This window comes from Heterocephalus glaber, unplaced genomic scaffold, assembly GCF_053883595.1.
Source record: "Heterocephalus glaber isolate CG9 unplaced genomic scaffold, H.glaber_assembly_v1.0 deba00000678, whole genome shotgun sequence".
NCBI lineage: Eukaryota > Metazoa > Chordata > Mammalia > Rodentia > Bathyergidae > Heterocephalus > Heterocephalus glaber.
Genome location: NW_028258157.1, coordinates 4,897,611 through 4,924,546, shown reverse-complemented (window position 1 = coordinate 4,924,546; position 26,936 = coordinate 4,897,611). Strand labels below are relative to the sequence as shown.

Here is a 26,936-nt window from a genome sequence, read left to right as displayed (position 1 = left end):
GTTTTTTTTTTTGAGAAACCAAAGGTGTGATTTTGAAGTGACTCAGTGTTTTTCTTGAAATTTTCCATTTATTACTAGTGCTCAAATAACTGTAAAATATTGGCTTTCAATGCATTTAATATATTTTGATCATATTCTTCGTCTCCTAACCCTACCTTACACCACCTTAGAATTTCTTTTATCTGTGTGAATGGTAACATTCACTATAAGATAATGTATGAGCTATGAGCCATAAGGTAATATTCCATCCTTCACCTAGTTTAATTATCTTTAGTCATCCTCCAATAAAACTAGTTTTCCACTAGTATTTTTAATTATTCATAAATCTTAATGTTCAATTAAATTTTTTTCTTTTTTTTTTTAAGGGTGCTTTAAACAATTTAACTGAAATGCATATACCGACTTCCATTTATTTTGATACATCTTGTCCCCAAGGTGATTTAGAGGATCTTCAAGCCAATATAAATACTTCATAAATATTTGGTCATTTGGGTATACATCTGCACAATACCTCACATCTTTCAGCAAGAAAAACACTGAAGAGTAAAGACCTGACACAATTAACTGGGTATAATGAGAATCTGCTCCAAGTATTTGTTTCTCTGAGATAAAGGCACCACACACCTGTTTAATTAAGAAAACCATCCTTACAACACAGGATGATATTTTATTTTTAAGTAGGGCTTAGGGCACTCAGCCCCTAATTAGGTGCTGCAGGGCAGAGCTCCAGCTCCAGCTTTTGCCATGAATTCACAGGGAATTGGTTCCAACAGCTCAGGCTCTTTCCCACTGGTTCTCACAAAGTGTGCTTCTCTAGGTGGGGCAGGCTGGCGCTCAGTTGGACCCAGGCACCTTTCTCTTTGGCTTCCTTTTTCTGATCATTTTCCTTGACCTGTTTCAGGGAGCTGTCTCGACTCTTTGAGTGTTTAATATGCTCAATACGCACATTAATCCTCTTGGCAAGTACCTTGCCCTTAACCTGCTTGTTTACAACAATGCCAGCAGCATGCTGGGTAACATTGTAGACTCTTCCAGTTTTGCCATGGTAACATTTGGGTGGCATTCCTTTCTGAACAGTACCCATTCCCTTGATGTCTACAATATCACCTTCTTTGTAGGTTCACATGTATGTGGCCAAAGGAAAAACCCTATGTTTTCTAAAAGCCCTAGAGAACATATACCAGGTTACCCTCGTCTTTCCCTTTGTGTTCATCATTTTGGCAAATTACTGGAAGATGGCGATTCTGGCTGAAAGACAAAGTTTTTTCTATGAAAGCAGATTCAAAGTGCTGTTAATATACTAACAAAAAGAGGACTGAATTTCATGACTAGTAATGTTTGACAAAAGATACTACCTATGGTCTATAGAAGCAGTTCATTAATGGTCATCTACTTCAGTGTTTTTTGGATGGTAATCTCGTAGGGTCCCTCAGTGAGCTGTGCTCTAGGGACAGTGCAAAGATACAACTGGTTTGACCAGCAGGAGAAGCAGTGCTCATATTCTGCTGTTTCATTAGCAGTAAGTTGCAATCTAGCATCAGAATTGCTGTGAGAGAAAATGTGCATGTGGATGGAGTGTACAAGTTTGATGGCCACGACGTGAAGTTAATGTTTCAATGATTCAAGCCACATGACCTGGTGCACACCTGTAGTCCTAGGATTTGGGAGGCTGAGGCAGGTGGATTGCTGTGACTGAGGCCAGCCTGGGTTTCATTCTAAGTTCAAAGCCAGCCTGAGATGCATAGTGAGATCTGTCTCAAAAATCAAAAAAGAATATATATGTATGAGAATATATATACAGATATGTGATTCAGCCTCAGTTCAGCTTTTTCTGAGTGGAGTTGAGGTGTTCCAGACTGTGAGTCTCAACTTTCTTCCTGAAAATACTGTGTATGTGTGATCATTTAGGAGGCAGTGACCTTTGAGGATGTGACCGTGACCTTCACCATGGAGGAGTGGGCTTTGCTAAACGCATCCCAAAAGCAGCTGTACAGAGATGTGATGCGGGAAACCTTTAGGAACATGGCTGCTATAGGTAAGGATGACATATTCTAAATTATAAAGAGAATATTTTTTTATTGGACGTTAATGTGTTTTGATTATAAGAATGTAAAAATATTTTGATCAATATCCCAGGCATGGTCACATTATACCATTTCACTTGGTCACATTATAACTGGGATCTAATTTTTATGTAAAAATATATTAATTCTGTATATTTCTGTGTCTACAATTCAGGAGGAAACTGGGAGAACCAACAAAATGAAGAAGAGTACAAAAATTTATGGAGAAATCTAAGGTAATTTGCTTTCACAAGAAAATAGAATGTGGGCCAGGATTTAGCTCAGTGGCACCATCCCTGCCTAGCCAGCACAAGGGTCCTGAGTTCGATCCCTGGTACCCCCCAAAAAGAAAATAGAATGTTCCTCAAGAGTCAGGCTGTAAGCAGAAATACTAAAACCACACAACTGTACAAATGAGGCCATGTTCAAATTTATTTAATCTCACATTCCAAAGATGTATACAGGTTCAGTTATATAATTTGACAATTGAGTATCTGAAATATTCCTATATTTGAAACTGAAGTAGTACTGATATGCATCAAGTGACACTATCTGATATATCAGTATAAAAAGTGTTTTTCCATGATCAACATAATGAAAATATATGAAACTACACTTTGGTATTGGGTATAGGTGTATATGAAAAAAATTAATGTAGTCTTTCCATGGGGATCCATTTTTAGGACAGCTGTGTATTCATGTAAATGTGAAACAGTATTTACAAAATTACTAAACTATAGCAGTATTCAAAACCCAAACAAATGCTAGCGTTTAATAATAGCTGTTTTCAATCCTGAGTATTGAGTCCATTAATGTTTTTAAATTCTTAGAAAGCACTCCTTCATTGTTGGTGGAAATGTAACATACAGCCACACTATAAATCAGTATATAGATGTCTCAAAAAGGTAAAAATTGAAATTTCATTTGATCCTCTCTTTTGTATATTCTCAAAAGTTAAAATCACCATATAGTAATACATGTATACTCATGCTTAAAGCAGCATGGTTCCCAATAATTAGCTCTGTAGCTGCCCATCAATAAATGCATGGATAAAGAAAATGTAGGATACTCTTAGCATGAAGCTGCATGCTCATAATCCCTGCACACTGGGAACCTGAGGCAAGAGGATAAGAATTTGAAGCTCAGTCAGGGCAACTTAATGATTGATGACAACCTTTCTCCAACAAGATTTTTTTAAGAAAGGGGTGTAATTCAGTGCTAAGATCCTGGGTTTAATTCCCAGCACTGTAAAGTACTATGTTTTCAGTAATAAAAAGAATGAAATGATGTCATTTGCCCACCTCCCCAAAGTAGAAGGACCTCTATCCCATAATGTTCAATGAAATATTTGGCACACAGTTAAATATCAGATGGTTTCTCTTATGGGACAAACCCAAAATATACCTTTAGGAGTAAAATAAAGGTGGTAGAAATCAAGGAGACTGAATTTTTGCAGAAGGGTAAGAGGATCAAAGGAAAGAATGGGGAGATGGATGGGAAAAGGGTCAAAACTGATCAGTATATGGTACACATATGTACCAGTTCCCCAAAATGAAAGTAAACATCATGTGTTGCAGACATATACCAATTGTAACAAACCCAAAGAAGCACCATTTTTTTGGTAATAGATCTTTTCTTTTCTTTTCTTTTCTTCTTTGGTACCGGGAATTGAACTCAGGGCCTCACACTTGCCAGGCAGGCGCTGTGCCTCTGAGCTCCATCCTGGGCCCAGTAATAGCCCTGTTCAAGGCGTCCTCCAGCACATTCAGTCAGTTCGTTGTCAGAAATTCTTAGGAGGCTTCAAACCAGTACTTCTGGTCAGTCAGTTATAGTGAGACCCTTTTACTGTGATTGGTTCATTTATTTGTATTCACAGAAATGAAGAGGTAGAGAAAAGCTGTCGATACAAAGCTTGGAGCCAACATGATGAATACAAGAAAGTATTCAGAACACACAGTCATCAGACACATAGAAGAAGTCACACCGAGAAGAAGACCTTTGTATGTAAGCATTGTGAGAAAATTTTCCGTACACACAGTCTTTGTCAAATACATGAAAGAAGGCACACTGGGGGTAAACCCTATGTATGTAAGCAATGTGGGAAAGCTTTAGCCACACAAGGTCACTGTCAAAGACATGAAAGAGCTCACACTGGGGATAGGAGACTTTTTGTATGTAAGCAATGTGGGGCAGCTTTTAGTGCACACAGTCTTTACCAAAGACATGAAAGAATTCATACTAGGGAGAAACCCTATGCATGTGAGCAATGTGGGAAAGCCTTTACTGCTAGAGGTTCATTGAGTAGACATAAAAGAATTCACACAGGGGTGAAACCCTATGCATGTGAGCAATGTGGGAAAGCATTCAGTACACAAAGTTATTGTCAAATACATAAAAGAATTCATAAAGGGGAAAAACCTTATGTATGTAAGCAATGTGGAAGAGCTTTTATTACTAGCAGTTCCTTGTATAGACATGAAAGAAGTCACACTGGGGAGAAACCCTTTGTATGTAAGCAGTGTGGGAAAGCATTCAGTAGACAAAGTCATTGTCAAACCCATGAAGAAGGTCACAAAGGGGAAAAGCCTTATGTATGTAAAAAATGTGGGAAAGCATTCAGTACAAACAAGTATTGTCAAATACATGAAAGAAATCATACTGGGGAAAAACCCTATATATGTAAACAGTGTGGGAAGGCTTTCAGTACAAACAAGTATCGTCAAATACATGAAAGGACTCACACTGGGGAAAAACCCTATACATGTAAACAATGTGGGAAAGCATTCAGTACAAGCAAGTATTGTAAAACACATGAAAGAACTCACACCGGGAGAAAACTATGTGTATAAGTAATGTGGAAAATCATTCAGAACCCAAAAATATTTTTGAAAACATGAAACAAGTCACGCTGTGGAGAAGCCATATGTATGTAAGCATATTTTGCAAATCCTGTGAAAGTGTCTCATGTATTGTTGCCTGTAGAAACAAAGTAATATGAAAAGCTTGATGTCAAATATTTGTGTAGAGTGCCCCAGAAAATACACACCAGAAAGAGATATTCTATAGTGCTTTTCAGTAACTCACTTACTATGTAAATCTCTGAATTATGTATCTGTAGAGTTTTTGTTAAAAATAAATATGGAGGGCTGGGGATTTAGCTCAGTGGTTCCTGTGCCTGCTGTGCAGGCACAAGGTCCTGAGTTCGATCCCCAGTACCAAAAAAAAAGAAAATGAATATGGAGCTGATATGCTGCTGTAAGCAATACTCTCAGAGCTTGATATGTAGTTCCTTTTAATCAAATTATATAATCACTTTTTTCTTCTTTATTTTAGGGTATATTCAACCCATAGATGAAATGTATTATTTACTGGCCAGTAGGTTTAGTATTTATATAGTTTTTGTTGGAGGGTTTTTGTGTGTTTATTTTACAAATTGGGAGGTAATGACAACTAAAATTTTTTCCGATAATTATTCATGTTTTTCCACTAGCTTATATTTAAATTCTAGATGCATATACTCCATCATCTGTATAACAAAAAATATTACTGAATTGAATGCTGTATTTTATATTAAAATATATGTTTTTAGAGATTTGTGAACATGAGTTTTTTATAAAGTTCAATTGCTGCTGGGGATTTAGCTCACTGGTGCCCTGCCTGCCTCCCAAGTGCAAGGTCCTGAGTTCAATCCCCAGTAGCACAAAAAAAAAAACCCCACCACCACCAACAGATAAAGTTCATTTGGTTTCCAACAATGTGTAGCTTAGTAAATTTTATGCTTTCCTTATCCTAAGGGGATACTGCATATATCCCAACATAACTGTAGATTAATTGAGTACATAATTTTGCCAATTTTTTATTTGATACCAGAGCCACTATTTTCATGTGCATAAATTTTTAGGATTTTCTTAACCATCAAAATTTTACTTTTCATGCTTATATTGCAACCTCTTTTATTTTGTAGTAATTTTTCCCTCAGACATGTCAGAAAATAAACCATATACTGCTATAAGTTCCCATTGTCATAGTCAAGCAGGATTGTAACTTTTCTTGAATAGGATATGATAGATTATAGTATTATATCTGTCCAAAAAGTATAAATGATGGTGTGATTTGTCAGCAGCAACATTTTTAAAGGAATGTTGTCAGCACGGGAACTGTTTTGGGGAGAATATTTGCTATTGGATCTAATGAGGTAGATGCCTTTATCCTCAAATGCTGTGAAATGTCATTTTATCTTTGGTGATCATTATTGTTTTTGCCTAAGAAGCTGAAATAATGGCATGAAGGAAATCCTAACTTATGAGAAGGATCAGTCAGTTTGGTAAAAAGAACTTTACTAACTTCTGATCATGTTGTATTTTACCATTTTAGAGATAAATTTATACAAAGCCATTATTTTTCATTGTCCATAAAGACCACAGTGTGATGTTTGAAGTTAAACACATAGACTTGAGAAAGTTGTGGGTGTGAGGCTAAATTGATCTCCTTAACTTGTACTTTGCCTGTCTTTTTTGTTATGGGTTGTTTTTTTTTTGGTACCTGGGATAGAACTTGGGTCCTTGCGCTTGCGAGGCAGGTGGTGGAACCACTGAGCTAAATCCCCGGCCCTCTTTTTTTTTTTTGGTACCAGAGATTGAACTCGGGACCTTGTGCTTGCAAGGCAGGCACCGGAACTACTGAGTTAAATCTGCAGCCCACTTTGCCTTTCTTTCAAAGATTTGAGTATTATATAAAATGTTTTGGATAGTTTTCTTCATGAATGCAGATGCTGATCAATTTCTCATGAGATTACATTGTTATAAATTTATAGTAACATGAAAACATACGTAAGCAATTCATTAAATACCCTTAACATTATAGCTTGTCCTAGCCTTGCTTAATTATGTTCACACATGTAAATTACTCACACATGTAAATTACTAAAAACATAGTTGGGTAGTATTTAAAATTATTACTTTTATTTATTTATTATTTTACAGTACTATATGAAATATTTGATTTAATTCATTAAGTATAATACACTACAGAATAAAGTATCAATTTTTATACCCTGAAACATGTGGCAAACTTCATTGTTGTATCCTTTGGATTCTTACCATCACCACTAAGATATACAGTGTATATTGCTGTTCCTATTCTAGCCAGTGATGGAATGTTGAAAAAAAAAGACAATTTATCTTGAGCACATTTGCTTTTGCATCATCTTAGCACCAAATGTTGCTCTTCCCAGTATGCTTGCCTGTAATTCCACCCATTTAGGAGGCAGAGGTGGGAGGGAAGGAAGGTTGAGAGCAGCCTCATCAACTTACTGAGGCCTAGGCCAACATACAGGTGAAGGGGGCTAGGGATGTAGCTCAGTGGTTCCGGTGCCTGCCTTGTAAGTGCAAGGTCCCGAGTTTGATCCCTGGTACAAAAAAAAGAAAGGAAGGAAGGAAGGAAGGAAGGAAGGAAGGAAGGAAGGAAGGAAATAAAGCTCAAAAAAAAAAAGAAAACCAAAACATGTAAAGGTTCTGGTAATGTAGCTCACTACCTTAGAATTGCTGGATTTACTCCCCAGTATCAAAATTACTGCAAATTACTATGCATCATTTGTCCTTCTCACTCTTAATATATAACAGAGCGAGCCCGGTGTGATGTGCATTGCTTCATTCTCAGGATCAGGAGAGGCAGAAACAAGATGATCGTCAGTTTGAAACCAGCCTGGGCACCCAGATAGAGATGCCTTAGAAAACTATATAACAGTTTCTTTTACATCTGTATTTTAACTTTAAGGAGACAAATAAATTTAACTTTAGAAGATGAACCCTAGATGGCAGAGAAAGCATCACTATTGCAAGCCAAAATTGCATTGCTCAGGAAATATTCTTTTTGTGGTAATATTTGTAAAGCACACTTTTGCCTGCATCAAAGACTAAAAACACAAAAGGAAAGCATGAATAAGCCTGGCGTTCCATGTTCTGAATACAGAGACATGAAAATTTAGTTTTTCAATGCTGTTACTGTTATTTTTGTTAGAAAATAAGATGGGATAACCCAATGAACAAATGGGGTTATATTAAATTTACAAACTTCTCTAAGGCAATGGAAACAACAGTAAGGAAAAGCCGATAGAATAGGATAAAATTTTGTGATCTACTCAGAGCAGGACTAATATCTAGAATAATATACAAAGAACTAAAAAATTAGGCACCCAAAAATAAAAGCTCCACTTGAAAAATGGGCTATTGAAATGAATACACAATTCTCAGAAGTACAAATTGCCAATAAATAATTAAGAAAATGTTCAGAATCTTTGGCCTTTAGAGAAGTGCAAATTGAAACATCTTAAGAAAAACAGCTATCATAAGAACTCAGAAAACAACAAATTCTGGTGAAGATGCAAGTAACAGGAACAAATGTGTATTTGTTCAATCACTGTGAAAATCATTATAGAGGTTCTGCAAAAAATAATTACACATACCTGTAATTCCAGTACTTGGGAGGCTGAGACAGGAGGACTGCTTCACATTCCAGGCCACCCTGGGTTGCAAACTGAGTTCAAGGCCAGCCCGAACTGCATATAGTGAGACTATGTCTCAAACAAAAAAATAATAATAATTCCATTCAAAACTGCTGTTCTTCATGGTATTGTCCCAGAAGAGTTAAAGACATCACATATCACTGACATATACACGTCCATGTGTGTAGTAGCCCAACTCGTAATAGCAAAATCCTAGAAACAGTCTATGTGTCCATCAACAGAGGAATGGATAATGAAAATGTATATATAAACAGTGGAGTACTACTCAGCCGCAAGAAAGGGTAAGCTGGAGTCATTTGTAGAAAAGTGGACACACTGAGATTACAGTGCTGTGGGAAGTAAATCACATATAGAAAGTGAAATATGATTTCTCTAATATGAGAAATCCAAAGTATAAATAATTTAAAGAGCAAAATGAAAGTCAGCCAGTAAGAAATAAGGAGGTAGCTCCTCTGTAAATGGGAAAGGGATGTAGTAGTGGAGGGAGAGATGAAAAGGGTGGGAAGTGGAGGTGAAGAGGATGAAGATGAAATTGCACACGTCCCATCTCCTCACCACGAAAGACTTCGTGACGCTTCACAAGCATGCACTCTTAGATAAAAAATTAAAATAAATAAGCTTTAATTTAGAAAAAAGTTAAATTGAAGAACGCATGGCAGGACTTTCATGGATCAGATGAGTTTTAGGGCCATACAGAAAAATAAACCTTGTCAGGCGATGTTGCACAAAAGCTGTGGATGTGTTGTATATTGTCTCCATGGAGAGTAGCACGTGAGTTAGTGAGGTGTCATCATTTATCTCTTTTGTTTGCAGAAGTGACACCCACTTGACCCTGCTTGAGAGCTGCTCAGGTGTCAGTGTTGACGGTGGAAGGCAGTGCAGGCTCCTGCCTTCTTTAGATTGAGCATCTTGATTCTCTGTAAAGTAGAGGCATAGTATATAATTGTTGCAATGGTGAAGTTTGTTTGCATTGAATCCATATATGGACTCCAGACATGTGATTCTAGGACTTGAGCTTTCTTATTAGTTTAGGCCAATGATGGCGAACCTTTTAGAACTTTCAGTGATACAAACAGCCTGCTGCACCACACATGCCATAGGTTTGCCACCATTAGCTTAGGTGATTGGTATCTGTGGGGAATGTTAATGCCATTGGAGAAATTTACTCTTAAGTTTTCCAGCCATATTCTGCTGTTGAATACCACAAATGATGGAAAGCATAGCCCTACGTGCCATGGAATTCTCCCCAGGTTAGGAAGGGCTTATGGACATAGGCACACTCCTAGCACATCATGGGAGTTTCCTATGAGGGGAATGATACTGAAGTAAATCCACTCTGATTTCCCCATGAAACACCGAAAGAAATGTGAATACTGGTAAGTTATTTTTCAATCATTTTGCATTGATTTGACAACAAAAGCAATATAAATTACTTAATGGTGGAAAGATTTTATGGAATTAAATGTTCCAATCCATGGTCAGTTGCTTCCACTGCCTTTTTGGCAAGTGAGGAAGGAATATCACGGTGGAAGAAAGGTGCTCACCTGGAAGAAAGGTGCTCACCTAATGGGTTTAATTCATTGATAACCTTCAGAGTTCTCATAACTTGATCATGTCCCAGAACCTCATCAGTTGACAGTTCTTTGGTGCATTTATGTGCATAGGGCATTTAAAACAAACTTACAATCACTTATTCACATAATAGAGGTGAGCAGCAGGGAACTCAACAGTTTTAGAAATATCCTTATGCAGTGGGGACTTTGAAGTACTTTGCATACTCACTATAAGACATGTTTACTGCCTGTTAATGAAGAGAGCTGAAAGAATTGTTTCGCTTACTCATAAAGACCCCAAACTCACTTTGCTCTCCCCAGGCAATCACTTTGATATATTTGAATTCAGTACATGGTATGAAATAGAAAAGTTGTTGCTTTGTATTTTACTAAACAAAAGAGTCTATGTTTTATTTTTAGTATTTTATAATATTTTCACTACATGTGTTGTGTGTTACATAATTGTTAGTTTGCATTTTATCATGGCGTTTCTTCCAGATTTTTCCTTCCATCTTACTAAGAAAGTGAAGCCCAGAGACCACAGACCTTTGCCAATCCCACATAGCTCAGTGGTCATTTCTGTCGTGGTGTGAACACGTTTGCATTGGGGCTCAGAACTAAAAAACACTATGTAACTCAGAAGACCTCTGTAGGTTTGATATTCTCATGCACTTTTTTTTTTTCTGCAAGCTGGTTTATTTAATTTCGTTTACATTAGAAAATAAGATGACCTCTTCCTTGCTGGATTTTACATACCTAAGGACAGTTACATGAGTTTCAAACATTCCAGGTGAGATTTCAATAGCTCTGTTCAATCGTTTATAATCAGCAACCTGTGTTTCATGTGCCCAGGACAGCAACTTGCTGAACAAATGCCAACACTAAGTCTCTCCTCCACTTCCATCCTGCCTGCGGTAAAGCTTTTCACTCAGTGCTGCACCTGGCGCTGTGTCAGCAGGACACAGCTTGCAGGTCTGGGTTTCTGCTGCTGTGATGTTGCCCCGTCCTGGTCCTCCGATTCTAGAGGGCTCCCTCCCACTGACCTGGCGCCCCCCACCCGTCCTGTGCCTGTGAGTGGAACCTGGCTCCTCGTGGAGTGGGACCAAGCTTCGTGCCCCCTGCTGCGAGGCACCAGCCTCCTTGGCCTGTGCCCTTTCCCTAAGACCAGCCACGCAGGCCAAGTCCTCTCCGGCCTCAATACCCTTAAACAGAACGACCCAGTGTATCTACGACCTCCTCTAAGCACAAGGATAAGTCTACCAAATACGGCGCCGGTGTTCCCGCGACCTGCCTGCTTTGAAACCCTCCCACTTGGAGCCCCTCCCACAAAGCCCTGCTTCCTGCGGTGCTGTCAGGTCCCAGACACCTTCCCAGCAGGGCCAGCCAGGGGCTGCTGTCGAGGGGCAGACTGCTCGCACTGCAGCTTCTCCGGGGCCCCTGACGTCTGTGTCCTGCTCCCCATCAGGATGAGGTGGCGGTGCAGCCTGTGCCTCTGCTTCAGACCTGGAGGCAGCCCTTCCCCAGGGGGCTTTGCTTGAAAGTGCCCGCCTGTGTGGTGGCTGCGCCTCCTCCTTCCAGGGCAGACAGTGACAGCAGCGGGGACCCGGCAGCGCGAGCTCGCACCCTCCCTCTCGGGTGCAGCCATTCACCTGCTAAGTTCAGCCTGGGCCTCGTGGCCGAAGGGGCCCTGTGACCTGTTAGTACTGTGGAGGCTGTCGGGTGCCGTCCAGGGGACAGCTGGGGCACCGCGGAACGGCAGGGCCTTGTAGTGGCCGTGGTTGGCAGCCTGGTGCAAAGGCGTGTCATCATCCAGGCCTCTGGTGTTCGCCTCTGCACCTGCGGCCAGCAGCTGCGTGGCGACATCGTCGTAGCCCCGGTTACACGCCCCATGCAGCGCTGTCCAGCCTGCAGAGCCCTCGACGCTGACGTCCGCACCCTCACTGACGAGCTCCTTGGGTCGCTGGGCGGCTCCTCGGAAGGCGGCCCGGTGCAGGCGGGTCTCCCCCGCCCATTCCTCCTGTTCACTACCTCCGGTTTTTGCGGCGGAGTTAGGCGCCCCCTTCTGACACACTGGACTGGCAGGGGTGCTTTGCTGTGTCTGCTGGGCTGTTGGCCGACTCCGCCGTCTTCTGCACGAGGAGGGCCACCTGCTGGCGCTCGGGGCGGGGAGCCGAACGGAGCCCAGACAGCCCCACGCCCAACGGCAGCCCAGGATTCCGGGCAGCAGGCTCCTTCGTGGTCCTCTTCCGCTCGGGACCCTGCTTCTCAGTGTCCGAGTCCTGCTGCCTCTCTTGGCCCCGCGGTGAAGGGCAGCTTCCGCGTGGCGGGGCTCTCTCACCTCCTTCCCTGCATCGCTGCGCTCCAGCTTCGGGGTCTTGGTTAGAGAAGCTTTATCTTTGTCCTCTTCCCCGGGTTGTTTCTCCACCGTGTCGTTGCTGGCAGGAAAGCCTTGCAGTGGTGTTTGAGAACACCCGCTCTTGGGCAGCGCTCTGTGCCCTCACCTGCTCTTCCTTCACCCCGCCCTCGCCTCGGCGGCAGCAGACGATCGATTCCACGGCGGGAGTCTGCAGGGTGAGCGCTGCGTGCCAGCTCCAGCAGGGCCGTGCGTTCCCCGGGCCCGGCGGCGGCGCCCCCCGGCTGACCCGGTCCATCGCGCTCTGTCGCGGGCGGCCTCGCTCATGCTCTTGTAACAATGCGTCATGGAGCTGTCAGAATCTGACACCGCTTTCGATAATGTGGTATGAATACGTTCTGATGAAAGAAAAAGTGGCTAGACTTTAGAGATATGACAACTGCGTCATATTTTACTTAGGTACGCATGAATTTGCCATTCCAAACAGAGCAGTGTAAAAAAAGAATAGTTGAGAGACCCAGCCTTAGATAACTGAACTTAACGTGGCAACATGATTTATTTAGGAAAAAAAAATCATGTAATTAATTCCTCTGCCACCAATGTAATGCTGAATTTCAAAAAGCACGAAATGTTATTAAAAACTAGGAATTTGAAATTCTAGTATGTCACTGTTTTCTTTCCTCCAATTTCCTGATAGCTCCCTTATTCTAGAGTTCTTTTAAATCGCAATATTACTCCACAGAAAATTACTAGAAAAATAGTGTACGAAAAAATAGTTCAAAGGTTGCTAAAATCATTTTAATTCTTGAGATGCGCTATAGGAAAGAACAGTTCAGAGGTGCACAAAATAGAGAACATAAGCAACCTGCGAGGGTCAGTCAGATGGCTAAAATGACTCAGTAAAGCCTCCTGTGTGGAACTATTGGGCCTTCAGAATGCTCAGACTGCCTCAAAGATAACATAGCTGAATACGCTCCTTGGCCAAGGACATTCCTGTGTTATGCTTGTGATTCCAGCATCATTTTTTAATACCTCCTTGTGTCCTGTCATGGGAATCTGATCTTGTGCAATAAATAAATGGGTGTTTTTATACCTAACTAAAATTTGTTTAAATGCAGTTTGTTTCTACAAAAAATCAAATTTGATTTCTTGGGGGTTTTTTTTGACATGATTGGCTATACTCATTACTAAAATTAGTAGTCACAGAACACGTTTGGTAAGATTGAGGAAATAGCACAATACATAATTTCTATCATGAAAAATTTGCTGATTTGTACATTGCATTGAGACTACTTGATAAAACATTTCTAATCTCTATTCATATTTTTTGCATTTTTAATGCCAGTACTTTCTTTGTTTTGACTAGCTTTTCATTTTCCAGTGATTATTACAATAATTTACTGTGTGCAGTTTATATAAGTATTTGATTTTTTTTTCTGAAAATATGCTGCACACTCAGTTCTTCCTTACTATTTTTGTTGTTGTTGTTCTTTTTTTGCTTCAAATACAAAATATTTATTACACAAAAAAGTAGTAACTGACAAACTACCAATATGTTGAACTTAGAAAAAGTACTAAGCTATTTTATAACTCTTAAAAAAAAAAAGACATTTTTATTATTCAAACTAACTTCCAAGTTACAAAAGTTACAAAATTTTGGTTTAAAAAATGTGTCTCTATGACTGCCTCAATTTATTTTGCTATGCGATGGCAAAAACGAAGTATCTTTGAAATGCTTTGGGTATTTAAATGGATGTTTGTTACATAAATTTATATAAATAACTTTTATATCAGTAACAGGCCAACATACACCCTCCTTAAACACCCTTTTAGTGGAAACAGGAACCATTAATGATGCAGAATAAAACTTACAGTACCTCTCAATTTACATACAGCACAATAAGAACTCTGACTAGGCCAGTGATATTTAAAGAATATGGTTAGTCACACTCTCCTGGTATTACTGAATATGCTAGTACTCTCATCAAATGAATAGTATTTCCATTATCTCATATTTTCCTCTATATTCCTTGTCTCCAGGTTGGAATAGCCCTGGGTGGGATACGTGGAACTGGCCCAGAGCCTGTTGGTCCTATACTTTTGGTTCATTCTTCCCAACCTTTGGTAGATTTGTAAAGTCTAGAGGGATCTAGACTTATTAATAATTATTAATTATTTTCAACCTTTTCCTTTAATTTTGCCAATCTTCTTTGTTTTTCTGCCTTTTCCTCTTCTTTTGCTTGCCTATCTAGAATTTTCAATTCAAGTTTATATAAATCTCTTTCTTGAAACCTGGAAATTTCATCAGCAACAGTTTTCCTTTTTTCTTTTCTCTTATTTCTTCTGCTAGGTGTAACTTTCTAGTAGTAATTTTAGTTTAAGCTGGCGTTGGCGCATATGCTCCTGCAGGCTTTGCATCTCCTAGGGAGAGTAGAGAGAGACGTTGGCCCTCTCTCCACCGTATGATGACACAGTGAGAAGTCATTCACCTGAAAGATGGAACATCATTTTAGCAAATGCCAAATTAACCCACACCTCGTACCTTGCACTATATCTGAAGCCTCAGACTGGGAGAAATACTTTTCTTTCTCCCATGCAGCTCATGACATTTTGTTACATCAGTCTGGGATTTCTCACTCCTACAGTTACTTTCTGCAAATTAAATCGAAAATATGTAGTGTAATCATTGCATATGGACCCACCTGAAGTATACCAAATTTTTCTCTATTGCCCACAACTCTGTCTTTGTACATGTGATAGTTTCTAACATAAACACCTAATTTGCCACCATTCAGGAAAAAAATTGGATAATGCATTAAAATTGATAAATAAAGGTTCATTTAAAAGAGTACACTTTGTGTTGTAGAAACCACGTGTCATGTGGACAGTGGCAAGGGTGGTAACATCAAGCTGCAGATAGTGCATCTGAGGGACAAAATCTGAAGTTACCAAACTCAGATCCAGATCTAGCAGAAGATAACTTGGAGGACATAGGTACTGTCGGAACAGGACAGCAGGATGGCATACTCCAAGGACAGCAGGCATTGGCAGAACATATACCCCGCCTTGTTTTTCCTGTCTGCTACTTTCCTGCCAGTGCCTCCCATTGGCTGAAGCAGCCAGAACCCAGAGGCTGTGACAGTCACAAGTCAGTGCCTCATGAGGCAGCACAAGGTGTTAAGAGACCGCACCCGGCTAGAAGTTGTTTTTACCAGCACTGAGCAAGTTCCCACGTGTCAGAAGCTCTGCTGGGTACCATAACTTTGAAAAGTTATCCAAAGCATTTCTCGGTGTCAAAGCATGTTGCTTTCGTCTCTGAATTCCTATGAAAACCTCTCATTAAGCATTTCATACTGCAGTTGATAAAATTTACTAGTCTACATTTTTTTATCATATAGGGCAGAGTTAAGACTATTCCGTTTACAATGTATTTAGAATAGTACAAAAGGGAAATTGAGTCAGACATGGTGTTCAATCCTGTAATCTCAGCCACTTGGGACACTGAGGTAGAAAGATTCCAGGGTTAAAGCCTGCCTGAAAAAATTGAAGTCCCTGTATCAAAATAAAATGGGCTGGAGATGTATCTCCACCCTAAGGCACTTTTCTACAAGCACAGGGCCCTGAGCCAGTGTCAATTTTAAAAATAAAATACTTTATTTTTCAGAATAAAGTAAGAGCTGATACACTTTCTCCAGAAAATATGCTTTTTTCCCCTCTTTCTCTCTAGTGATATGTGGTATGATACTCATTCTTGGGCAACAGCACTAAGGCCTTTTCTGCCAGCAACAGAATATCAATAAACAAGTCTACTTCAGTATACTGTATTCAATAAATTATATTTGATATTTGATATTTGGTATTTTAGTATGAAATAGGCTCAATGTCACAGTATTTTTCTTGACTGCAGGTCAATATAAGAGTGACAACCATATTTATCTAGCCAGGTCTTACATATGTTCATTATATTAGGCGTATTAACTGCATTTTTAACATTTTGTTACAACCTTTTAGAGGTTTATCAAATTTTTTCACTTTGTAACTCAAGAAATATTTATGACCTCTTCAAATTTAGTCAAGTTATATACACGTAACACCAACCTCATTATATTCTCTCCTGGGTTCAGTGTTGTGTTAGTGTACTATAGCTGAAAAGTTCCAATGGAACACATGTACTCGTGTGTGTGTTTCTTTTCCCTCCTTTTTCATGTTATAAGGATATTTTTAGACTTCCTTGTACAATTGTAGGCCCAATACCCTACAGTGGGTCCTGAATGCTCATAACTAGGAGAATAGTGGCTACTCACTGAAGAAGCTAGAAGCTTTAGAACTCCCGGGAAGAACCAATAACTTAGCCACAGTCCAAGGGTTAGGCTTGGAAGCCCCATGTCAAACCACTGCCAAAGGACCGCGTTCAAAGGCTGAACCCTCCAGAGTCTAGTGTCCATGTGTGATGGCAAAGCCCAAACTGCGCTGCTGCAGAAGGGCCAAGTGCACAGATGCTTCCTTCCACTTTTCAGATGGTGGCAAGTTTGGTAACGGTGGGTAATCCCACTTAGATCAGTGACTCTTACGTCAGTTTTCTCTGGAAAGACCCTCCCAGACTCACCCAGAGCTCTGCTTTCATGACATCTCTCCATGTAATCATGTTGATGATTATTAATAGTAGCATCACAAATCCAAAAAAAAATTAAAATTTTTATTTTAAACCCTGATCACAGGGTTTTGGTTCATGTATATTACGCATGTTAACCCCCCCCCTCCTTTTTTTGGTACCAGAGATCGAACTCAGGTCCTTGTGAGTTCGATCCCCATGAGGCAAGTGGCGGAACCACTGAGCTAAATCCCTGGCCCCATCTTCCCCTTGATTCTTTGCCTCCCACATCCCTCCATTTCTTGGTCTTTTAAATTTGTAAAAACAGAATAAAACTATCTCCCAGCTTCCTATTAGCTATCTTACATTTTTGAAAGCAAAGTTAAATGGAATATCTCCTACAGTAGAATCAGTCATCAATTAATGGCAGTGTTGTGAGCTATATCAGGATTTCATTCCTGAAGAAATTCCCTACATTTCTGAAGAAAATATGAATATTGTTTCTCATAAACAGGATCCAGAAACAAATGAGGCCAAGTTGTGATCGCAGAAATAGACTCCAGTGTGAAGCACAAACATTTGACAGTCACAAACACGAGCTCCCTGCATGAGCACTGGCTTCACCTAACAAAATCTTTGATGCAGGGCAGGGCTGTGTCAGATGTTGAGCACAACCTTGACCCCTGTATGTCCAGCAGGGGGTGTGTAATCACAGCCTCTCCTTATTTACATATTAACATTCAGCCACTGTAGCAGAGTCTGAAAACATTAAAATTCCAGAAATAAAAATTGACAACCATTCAATTGTGCATTCTCAGTGGCACGGCGAAATCTCATCACACCCTCCTCCATTCATCTCATTTCGTCTCATGTGGTAACTATCGTGATGTCAGCTCATGACGAGAAAAGTGATTCAGTAGAAGGTGAGGCATTCAGAGAAGGATACCTCATTCACATGACGTTGGTTAGACCATGTTGTGTTATGACCTTCAGTATTAAGGAATGAATCTCTACATGTATATAATTTATGAATTAAATTTTATCATTGGTAGGTATGCATGGAAGGAAGCATTTTATATGTGTGTTTTATTACAATTCACTACTGTAAATGTACACTGAGGACATTGAATCATATCTCCATAAACTAAGGGGATGCTAGTCTAGTTTTCTTTATCATTGGGAGGTACACCACTCCTAATAGTCTATCTGGCTTGTGTCAACAGAAAAAAAAAGACAGCTGTAGGAGGAGGAGACAGATGACTGACAAATTTGCTAATAGGCAAGTAGACTCTATATTGCCCAAGAACAGCTGGTGTTCCACTGCCTTGTGTACATTACAGTGATTCTGGAAAATCTTTTTTTTTTGGTACTGGGGATCGAACTCAAGTCCTTGCGCTTGCACAGCAGGTGGTGAAACCACTGAGCTAAATCCGCAGCCCCAATCTTCTATTTTTTGACTCAAGGCAATACCTTGATTTCACATGGGGTGTGATTGAACCTCAGAAGAATTAAACCTGGGGGCAGGATACATTTTTGAAAGAAAAATGCATTTATATAATGTATAAGATTTACTATAGAAAAGACTGGATGGTCAGTGGTAATGGAAATTGGCTAGAGAGACAGCATCAAAGAGTAAAGAGAATGTGTACATCCCCAGGTAAACATCAGAGGACAGCATCACCTGGGAAATCGAGAGAACTTCTAAGGCCACTGGAATAGGCAAGAGTTCATGTTTGGTTAGTTATTTTCCAAATGAGTTTGATCACATAAAAGTAATTCTTTGCAGACTTCTTTGTATTCTCAAAGAAATAATTATTTGCAATTTTTAAATTATATATACTATCTTTACATTTTATTTTTTTACTTTGTCAGTTAACAATGAGAATTAAGGACTCTCACAATGTCATAGTCAAAGACTTGGATTCAATATATTTGTCTTACTTACTCATCAATGTTGTTTTGATGTAGAGGAATCACACCTTTGAGATGAGAGCAATCATAAGCCTTCCGAGAAAGAGCAATGAGTTTCCCCTTGGTGCTTCCTGGGCAGCAGCTTTCCCTGTAGGTGGCCTCCAGCTGGAGAGAACCCCAACAGGAAGTGTTAGCAGTGGAAGGCTGTACACTCATGGAGATGCTGTTGGGGCTTCTCTCCTTTACGAGGTTGTGACCTACTTTTCTTGGGCCTTTTCTAGACAGTGTTTTGATTTTTGGCATGTATAGATTTGCTGGAGTCAAGTTATATCTTGTATGCTTGAAAAATATGTGAAGGTCAGGCTTAGAGAAGACTAATTTAAATAGTCTCTGGGGAAAGAAGGGATAAATTTGGTTTTTTTGTTTTGTTTTTTTTTTGGTACCAGAGATCAAACTCGGGTCCTCGCACTTGCAGGGCAGGTGGCGGCACCGCTGAGCTAAATCCCTGGCCCTTGGCTATTTCTTTTAGTGAGAACCATAAAGTAACTCCAGGTAAGAGTGTTACTCTAGCATTAAGCTGGAAGAGGTCACACCAGGAGGAGGGGAATAGTAGGCCATCATCATTTCTCAGGATTAAAAATTCTAGGTGTCTCTGTATCATCCCCAGGGTCTGATCCACTTGGAGCTCCCTTTCAGTGGTCTACCTGGCCCTTGATTTAGGGAGGGTTTTTAAACTTCTGAATTTGGTTTTTTGTTTGTTTCTTATAACCTTGGGTGAAGCAGGTTGATTTTCTTCAGTCTTGATTCTTTTGTAGAATATTGCTTCCACATAACTCCAATTTCTGCATATATATATATATATATATATATAGCAATTATATTTCCTGGTTGTCATTTATTTATTTATTTCCACAAATGGGTGAAAACCAGGCATGAGTGTGCATGCCTGTAATCTCAGCACTCTGTGAAGCTGAGGTTGGATGACTGCAAGTTCACAAGTTTGAGCCCAATTTTGGGAACTTAAAATAGTGAAACCCTTACTCAAAACAACAGATAAAGGGAATGGAGTTGTAGTTCAGTACAAAGGCCCTGCATTTAACCCCTGTGCTGAAAAAGTAGACAGGGCTGGATGACAGATAAGGTCTGAGAAAGCCCTGGCCATGAAATAAACTGGCTCGTCCCACTCCGCAAGGGTGACAGCAGGCCCTGCATCCCGAACCAAAAAGCCTGGCCCTGTGTAGGCACTCCTCCTCTGTCAGGCGTTCTCACCAAGGGACTTGGTATGGGGAATAACCTGAGGACTCTTGGGGCCCCATTTCCAGAAGGAGAGCAGGCGAGGCCCACTGAATCCAGTTAGGAGGTGGGTGTCTGCCCTGGGAAGCCAGGAGCAAGTTCAGCTTAAGCGCAATTCCCAAGTGAACCATTTTTGCACTTCAGGAGGAAACCCGAGCAGGGAAGGGTGTAGTCTGGGGTCTGTCAAGTTCTCCTGTCACTCAGGTCTCAGGGGGCAGGTTTTCGATCCCCAGCCATGGAGACATGCAGGCACGCTGTATGAGCTGTGCGTTCAGGAGCTCGGGAGGGAAATCGGACGTCCAGCCTGTGGATTTTCACTCTTTCGTGGGGAGCCTAATCCAGACCCTGCCTCACTTACTGAATGAGGGTGAAAGAGGCTCAGCCTTTCTTGTGTGACTTCTGGCTGTGTGCGTGGGGACTCGGGGCCTCAGAACCCGGAATGTCAGTGTGGGGCCGGGTGCTCGGCAATGGAGACAGGTGCGCTAGTTTAGAAATGGAGTCCAGGGCCTCCCCGTGAAATCTCCAGTGGCGATGACCTGGACTGTGCTGCTCTACCCTTGGTCTGTTCCAGTGTAGGGGGGCTGGGGCAGCGAGGTGGACCCCAGAGTTCTGTCCCAATCCTGCTTCAACCTCAGTCTCTCAGAAAGACCTATCTGCTGAGCCACGTGCCCACTTCCGTTGCTTCTCCACACTCCGAGGTGACTCCAGGAGATCGTGAGGAGACTCCAGGCTTGTGTGTGGTTGATGTGTGGGAGAAGCTGTGCTTCCTGGGTCTCCAGTCCCCTCTTCATTTCAAGGCCAGTCTGATTGCCCTGAAATGTCTAAATGTTTGGGAAGCAGGCTGTCAAGTCCAGGACCCGTCCCCTGATCTCAGCATTTCTGAGGGCAGGTGTTAAACCCCTGTTTCCCAGATCTCCCCACACTGTCAGACTCCTTGCAGAGGGGCATCCACAGATGCATGTGGCTGGGATATCAGAGACAGTGGAGACTTGTTGCCCTTTCTGATGTCACTGTCATGGTCCTTGGACAATGTATTGATAATTGTTTAGAAAAAATGCTGTTTGAGGTAGGACATGACTTTATTTGAAAGGAATATTGGAACGGGGGAGAGTGCTAAATGGAAGCTCTGCAACTATTTCAATCAGTGGGAGAAAACCGTCTTTTCTTCCCAGGAGTGGTGAAGCTGGGGACCAGGGGATGAAGGACGGGGCAGGTGAGCTTGTGCCCCAAAGAGGTTGTCTCTCAAGCAGTCTGGCCTCTGCTTCTATGAGCTCTATCGGTGCATTTTAGGTGTGCAGTGCACTGACAGTCACCACTGGGAATCTGCACCTGTACATGATCTCTCCTGGTTCTTATTTCCCCCCTTCCCCTGCCCTCCCTTCAACCCCTCCAGTCCTCCCTATTTACAAAGATTTTGTTCCTATTTTTCCATTTTCTCATATTAATCCCATTCCCTTCTATCCTTTCCCCTCCCCCTCCCACTTCCTTCCCCTTTGCCCCTTTTCTTCCTATTTCACATTATCTATTATACCTTTTAGTCCTTATTTACACTTTCAGTTTCTCACACCAGAGAAACTATTTGGTATTTATACATGTGTGTCCTATTTATTTCACTTAAGAGTATCTCCTCAATGTCCATCCATTTAGTTCTAAATGTCTCTAATTTCTCATTTTTCATGGCTGAGTAGTACTCCATTTAAAAACCCACATTTTCTTTATCCAGTCTCCAGTTGATGGGCAATTGGGCTGTTTCCAAGTTTTAGCTATCATGAATTGTGCTGCTATGACCATGGGTGCACATACATCACTGTGGTATGATTCTTTTAATTCTTTGGGGAAGATCCCCAGCAGGGGAATAGCTGAGTCAAATGGGACTTCAAGTCCTAGTTCTTTGAGGTATCTCCATACTGATTTCCCATGAACTAGCACAATCAACAAGTGGGATCTTGTGCTGGGGATTTAGCTCAGTGGTTCCGCTGCCTGCCTCACAAGTGCAAGGTCCTGAGTTCGATCCCTGGTACAAAAAAAAAAAAAAAAGAACAAGTGGGATCTCTTCTTATTAAAAAGCTTCTGCACAACAAGAGAAACCACTGGCAAAAAATTTTCACCTGCTGTTCCTCAGACATAGTTCTACGATCTAAAATCTATAAAGAACTTAAAAAAATCAGACCTCCCAAATTTAAAGACCCAATCTAAAAATGGGTATCTGAAGTGAACAGACATGTCTCAGACAAAGAAGTAGAAATAGCAAATAAACATGAAAAAGTGTTCAACATCGCTGGTTATTCAAGAGATGCAGATGAAAACAACACTGAGATTCTACCTCACCCCAGAAAGAATGGCTGCTGTCAAGAAATCAACCAATAACAAATGCTGGCGGGGCTGTGGGGAAAGAGGAGCCCTGATCTTGAAAATGAAGCAGAGGTTGTGGCCAACTCTGTTGGGAGTGGATTGTAGATCACAGGCTGGAAGCAACAGCAGGAACATCAGGGAATGTTTCTTCATCTCAGTTTTGTTACGATGATCAGTTTAGCTGACCATAGAGAAGCCGAACAGTAGAACCCTGGTGAGAACGGGAGTATTTGGCTTTCTCTTAGTTCAAAAGTTGTATGTGTGTCTCCAGCCACACACTGAGTTAATGGAAAGAGTGTTTCTTTGCACTAACCTGTGTCTCCACACCATTAAAGCCTGGGGCGTCTGGTTTTGTCATCATCACTATGTACATTGTTGAATGACAATATTCAACTCATTAACAGTCATATCCATATACATACTGTGTTAAAACACCTTTATTCATATAAGTTATGCAGAATAATGGGCTTCATTTTAGCATATTGAAGCATGCCTAAAATATACTTTGATTATATTCAGCTTCCCACCACCCCTCCTTTTGATTCTCATCCCCTGGTCTCCTTTCTTATCTCTTGACAGTTTTCCTTCTACTTTTCTGTCATATCTCTTTTTTCCCCCACTACTTTCTAGGTTTTCTTTTGTAGATATCATCCTTGAGATTAAATATGTTGTACAGTAATGCCTGGGTTCACGAACAGAAGCATTCAGCAAAATTTTGCTTCTCATCATGTGGTGTTGGCTTCCCCTAGTTGAGATCGTGGTCACAGATGCACCATGCACAGTTGCTGTGAGGCTTTTTAAAAAATTTTAGCACATACAGTACTGTTCAGTATTGTTCAATCCAGCCCAGCTCCAAAGAAAGTTCAGAGCAGTAATGAAGGTGAGAAGAAAGGGCAAACCAAGAATGATAAGAAGGTTTTGAAGAAAATAACCCTTGAATTAAAGAAGGAAACTGTAGAAAAACATCAAGGTGGTGTTCATGTGACTGATCTGGCCTTGGAGTCCAAGATGAAGTTGACAATCTCAGCTATTTTGAAGAATAAAGATGCCATCAAAAGAGCAGATGTGGCAAAAGGAGTAACAATGTCAACCATGCAAAGGACACAAGTGCTTGAAAGGGTAGAAAAACTTTTAGTAGTGTGGTTGAATGAGAAACAGCAGGCAGGTGACAGCATTAGTGAAGCTATGATCTGTGAAAAAGCCAGGAAATTGCGCAGTGATTTACTGCAAGAAAATCCCTCTAAAACTGCAACAAGTGATGAATTAAAGCCAGTAGAGGATGGTTTGATAAATTCCACAAGAGAAATGGCATCCACAGTGTGATGAGACACGGTGAGGCTTCCAGCTCTGCCAAGGCCACTGCAGAAACCTACAAGAAAGAATTCACAGAGTTCATGAAGGCAAAAGGATACATCACTCAACAATTGTTCAACTGCGATGAAACAGAGTTCTTCTGGAAGAGGAAGGTGAATAGAACCTATATAATGCAGGAGAAAAAGGCAATACTGAGGCACAAGCTCATGGAAGACAGATTGACCATTTTGCTGAGTGCAAATGCAAGCACCGATCTGAAGATTAAACCACTGATGGTGTATCATTCCCATACCCCTCATGCATTCAAGAAACAATGTGAACAAGGACAGACTGCCTGTCATGAGGAGGCCAGTGTGAAAGCTTGGGTCACAAGGCAATTGTTCATGGAATGGCTGTAGGAGGTGTTCGCACCCACTGTTAAGAAATATCTTTCTGACCACCAAGTGCCTGAAAGGTGCCTTCTGATGGACAGAGCCTCGGCACACCTCCAGCCTTGGTAGATGACACGGACGCTGAGTGTGACTTCATGGAGATCATGTTCCCCCCAATACGACACCTCTTCTGCAGCCCTTGGACCAGCAAGTGATCCAGAACTTCAAGAGGCTGTGCGCGAAGGTACTCTTCAGCAGGGGTTTTAATGTCACTGAAGAACTTCCTTGACTCTGAAGGAGTCAGTGTCCTCCACTCCATCAACCTCATTGACAAAGCCTGGGAAGATGTCATGTACCACACCTTGAACTCAGGCTGGAGGAAACTGGACAGAATGTGTCACGGAAAGTGACTGTGAAGGGTCTGAGGCACAGGTAGTGGAGGAGATTGTGTCCATGGGCAGGAGTATGAGTTTGGACATCAGTGGTGCAGACACAGAGGAGCTTGCTGATGACTATGAGGAGGAGCTGATGACAGAAGTTGCTGAACTCCAGAGTGAGTGGCAGAAGGCACTTGTTGAGCAATCCACTGAGCAGGAGGGAGACAGGGAGGAGGTTAACAGTGATGTGATAAAATCCGTTATGGAAAAAGGGAATGAGTGCCAAGATTTCTTTGAGAAGCACAACTCCAGCATACCTGTAATGAGCAGTTTTGAATCTGATGGGCAATAACACGCCCTCTCATTTCTGGTCAAAATTGACCCTGCAGCCAAGAGACAAAGAAGACAGGAACCCTCTAGAGGAGATCTCCCTATGTCCTTATGGAAGAGGATTCTCCCTCCAAACCACAACCCCCTCCCCACCCACCTCCCTGTCCTCCGTGACAGACTTCGCCTCAAGCAAAGTTAGTGTTCTCCCCCTTCATACTGCACTGTAATATACTTTGTTGGTTAAAAAAATACACATGGTTCAGAATGCATTAACCTTATTTACATTGAACCTTATGGGGAAATTTGATTTGGTTCACGACCAATTCAGTTTGCAACCAGAATCATGGAATGAATTAAGTTTGTGAACCAAGGTACCACTGCATTTGATTTTCTGAGTATTTCACTTGGCAATCCATCCATTTTCTGAAAATGAGATGATTTCTTTCCTTTTTTTTTTTGTACTGGGTTAAGATAGAAGAAATAAAGATAGGTAAAGAGGAGACAAGGATTATAATAATTTAAAAATTGTACTTTTTGTTTGTTTGGTTTTTGAGACTGGAGCTAGCTATGTAGTTCAGACTGGCCTCACACTCACTATGCAGCCCAGGCTGGCCTCAGTCTCTGGCTGTCCTCCTGCCTGAGTCTCCAGGGTGCTCAGAATACACAGATGCCTCACCACAGCCAGTCTAAAAATTCCACTTTTAAACTAGGTGTGGTGATGCTCACCTATAATCCCAGCACTCAGGAGGCTGAGGCAGGAGGATCATCATGAGTTTGAGGCCAGCCAGGGCTATGTCATGATTTCAAAGCCAGCCTGAACTACATAATGAGACCCTATCTCCAAATAAAACAAAGCAAAATGCACCTTTAAGAAAACTGCACTGCTGTGCAAGCACAAGGACCCGAGTTCAATCCCCAGTACCAAAAAAAAAAAAAAGAAAGAAAAAGAAAACTCCAATTTCAGGACCAAAGGAAGTTACCCGAGGTTACCCATACTTATATGCCCTAGACTTCTTTTCTTCCAGGCCCATCATACCCCAAATCTCTTGGTTACTATCCATCCATAGATATGTTTACTTGACAAGACAAAGCACAAAACCCTGATCAAAGATAGAGAAACAGATTCAAACGTTTGAAAGAACATTCCTAGACCAAACATCTTAGATCACCCATCTTTTTCAGACTGGGCCTGTGACTTTCTCCTATAAAACTGGCCACTTCGTTTCCTGTGCAGTGAGCCATTATCTTTCCATGTGCCTTTGTTTTTCTGCTATAAACCTGGACACATTTCCTACATGCTCACAGATTTCACAGATCGCCACGCACATGAATGCTCCCAGCTCCAGAGTGAAATGTGCACCTTTTTAAGGGCCCACACTCAATTTTCTGTGAGTGATACTTTAAATTCTGCCCAATAAACCTCTTATGCCTTGTGTGCATACTGAAAGTTCTTTGTCAAAGGAAGTTAATGAATGTCCAAACTGCCCCCAGATGTGGTGCGTCTTGGTTCCCCATCTCCACTTTGAGGGGCCTCTTTGGACCCTGTCCCATGGTGATTGTGCTCAGAATTGAACCTAGGGCCTTCAACTGAGCTACACTGCAAGCCCTCTTTTATTTTTTATTTTGAAATAGGATGTCATTCAGTCGTTACATTGCCCAGGCTGTGTTGGAACTTGAAATTCTCCTGCCTCAGTCTCCACAGTGCTGGGATTCCAGGCATGCCATTACAAAACAGGTGAATTCTTTTTATGCCAAAATAGGTGGGGTTTTTTGTTTGTTTTTTTGAGTCAAGGTCTTGCTATTGTAGTTCAGGCTGGCCTGAAACTCACTGTGTTCCCCAGGCTAGCCTCAAACTCACAGTAATCCTCCTGCCTCAGCCTCAGGGGTGCTGAAAGATGTGCGCCG

At 41.3% G+C, this 26,936-nt stretch overlaps 1 protein-coding gene and 2 pseudogenes across 2 annotated transcripts in view; 1 reads left to right on the top strand and 2 right to left on the bottom strand.

Moving 5' to 3' along the window:
• Positions 1-5,653, top strand: part of LOC101719668 (uncharacterized) — a 31,808-nt gene extending 26,155 nt beyond the window's left edge. For both annotated transcript variants that reach the window (XM_013070254.3, XM_087206745.1), the window contains exons 2-4: positions 1,909-2,035; positions 2,239-2,299; positions 3,940-5,653. In XM_013070254.3, coding sequence (XP_012925708.1) covers positions 1,909-2,035; positions 2,239-2,299; positions 3,940-4,912 — 1,161 coding nt within the window. In that variant the 3' untranslated portion in view covers positions 4,913-5,653. The remainder of the gene's footprint in view (positions 1-1,908; positions 2,036-2,238; positions 2,300-3,939) is intronic.
• Positions 705-1,380, bottom strand: LOC110348059 (large ribosomal subunit protein eL21 pseudogene; annotated as a pseudogene).
• Positions 5,654-8,675: 3,022 nt separating the features above from the next.
• Positions 8,676-24,676, bottom strand: LOC106008952 (uncharacterized; annotated as a pseudogene).
• Between the last annotated feature and the right edge of the window lie 2,260 nt (positions 24,677-26,936).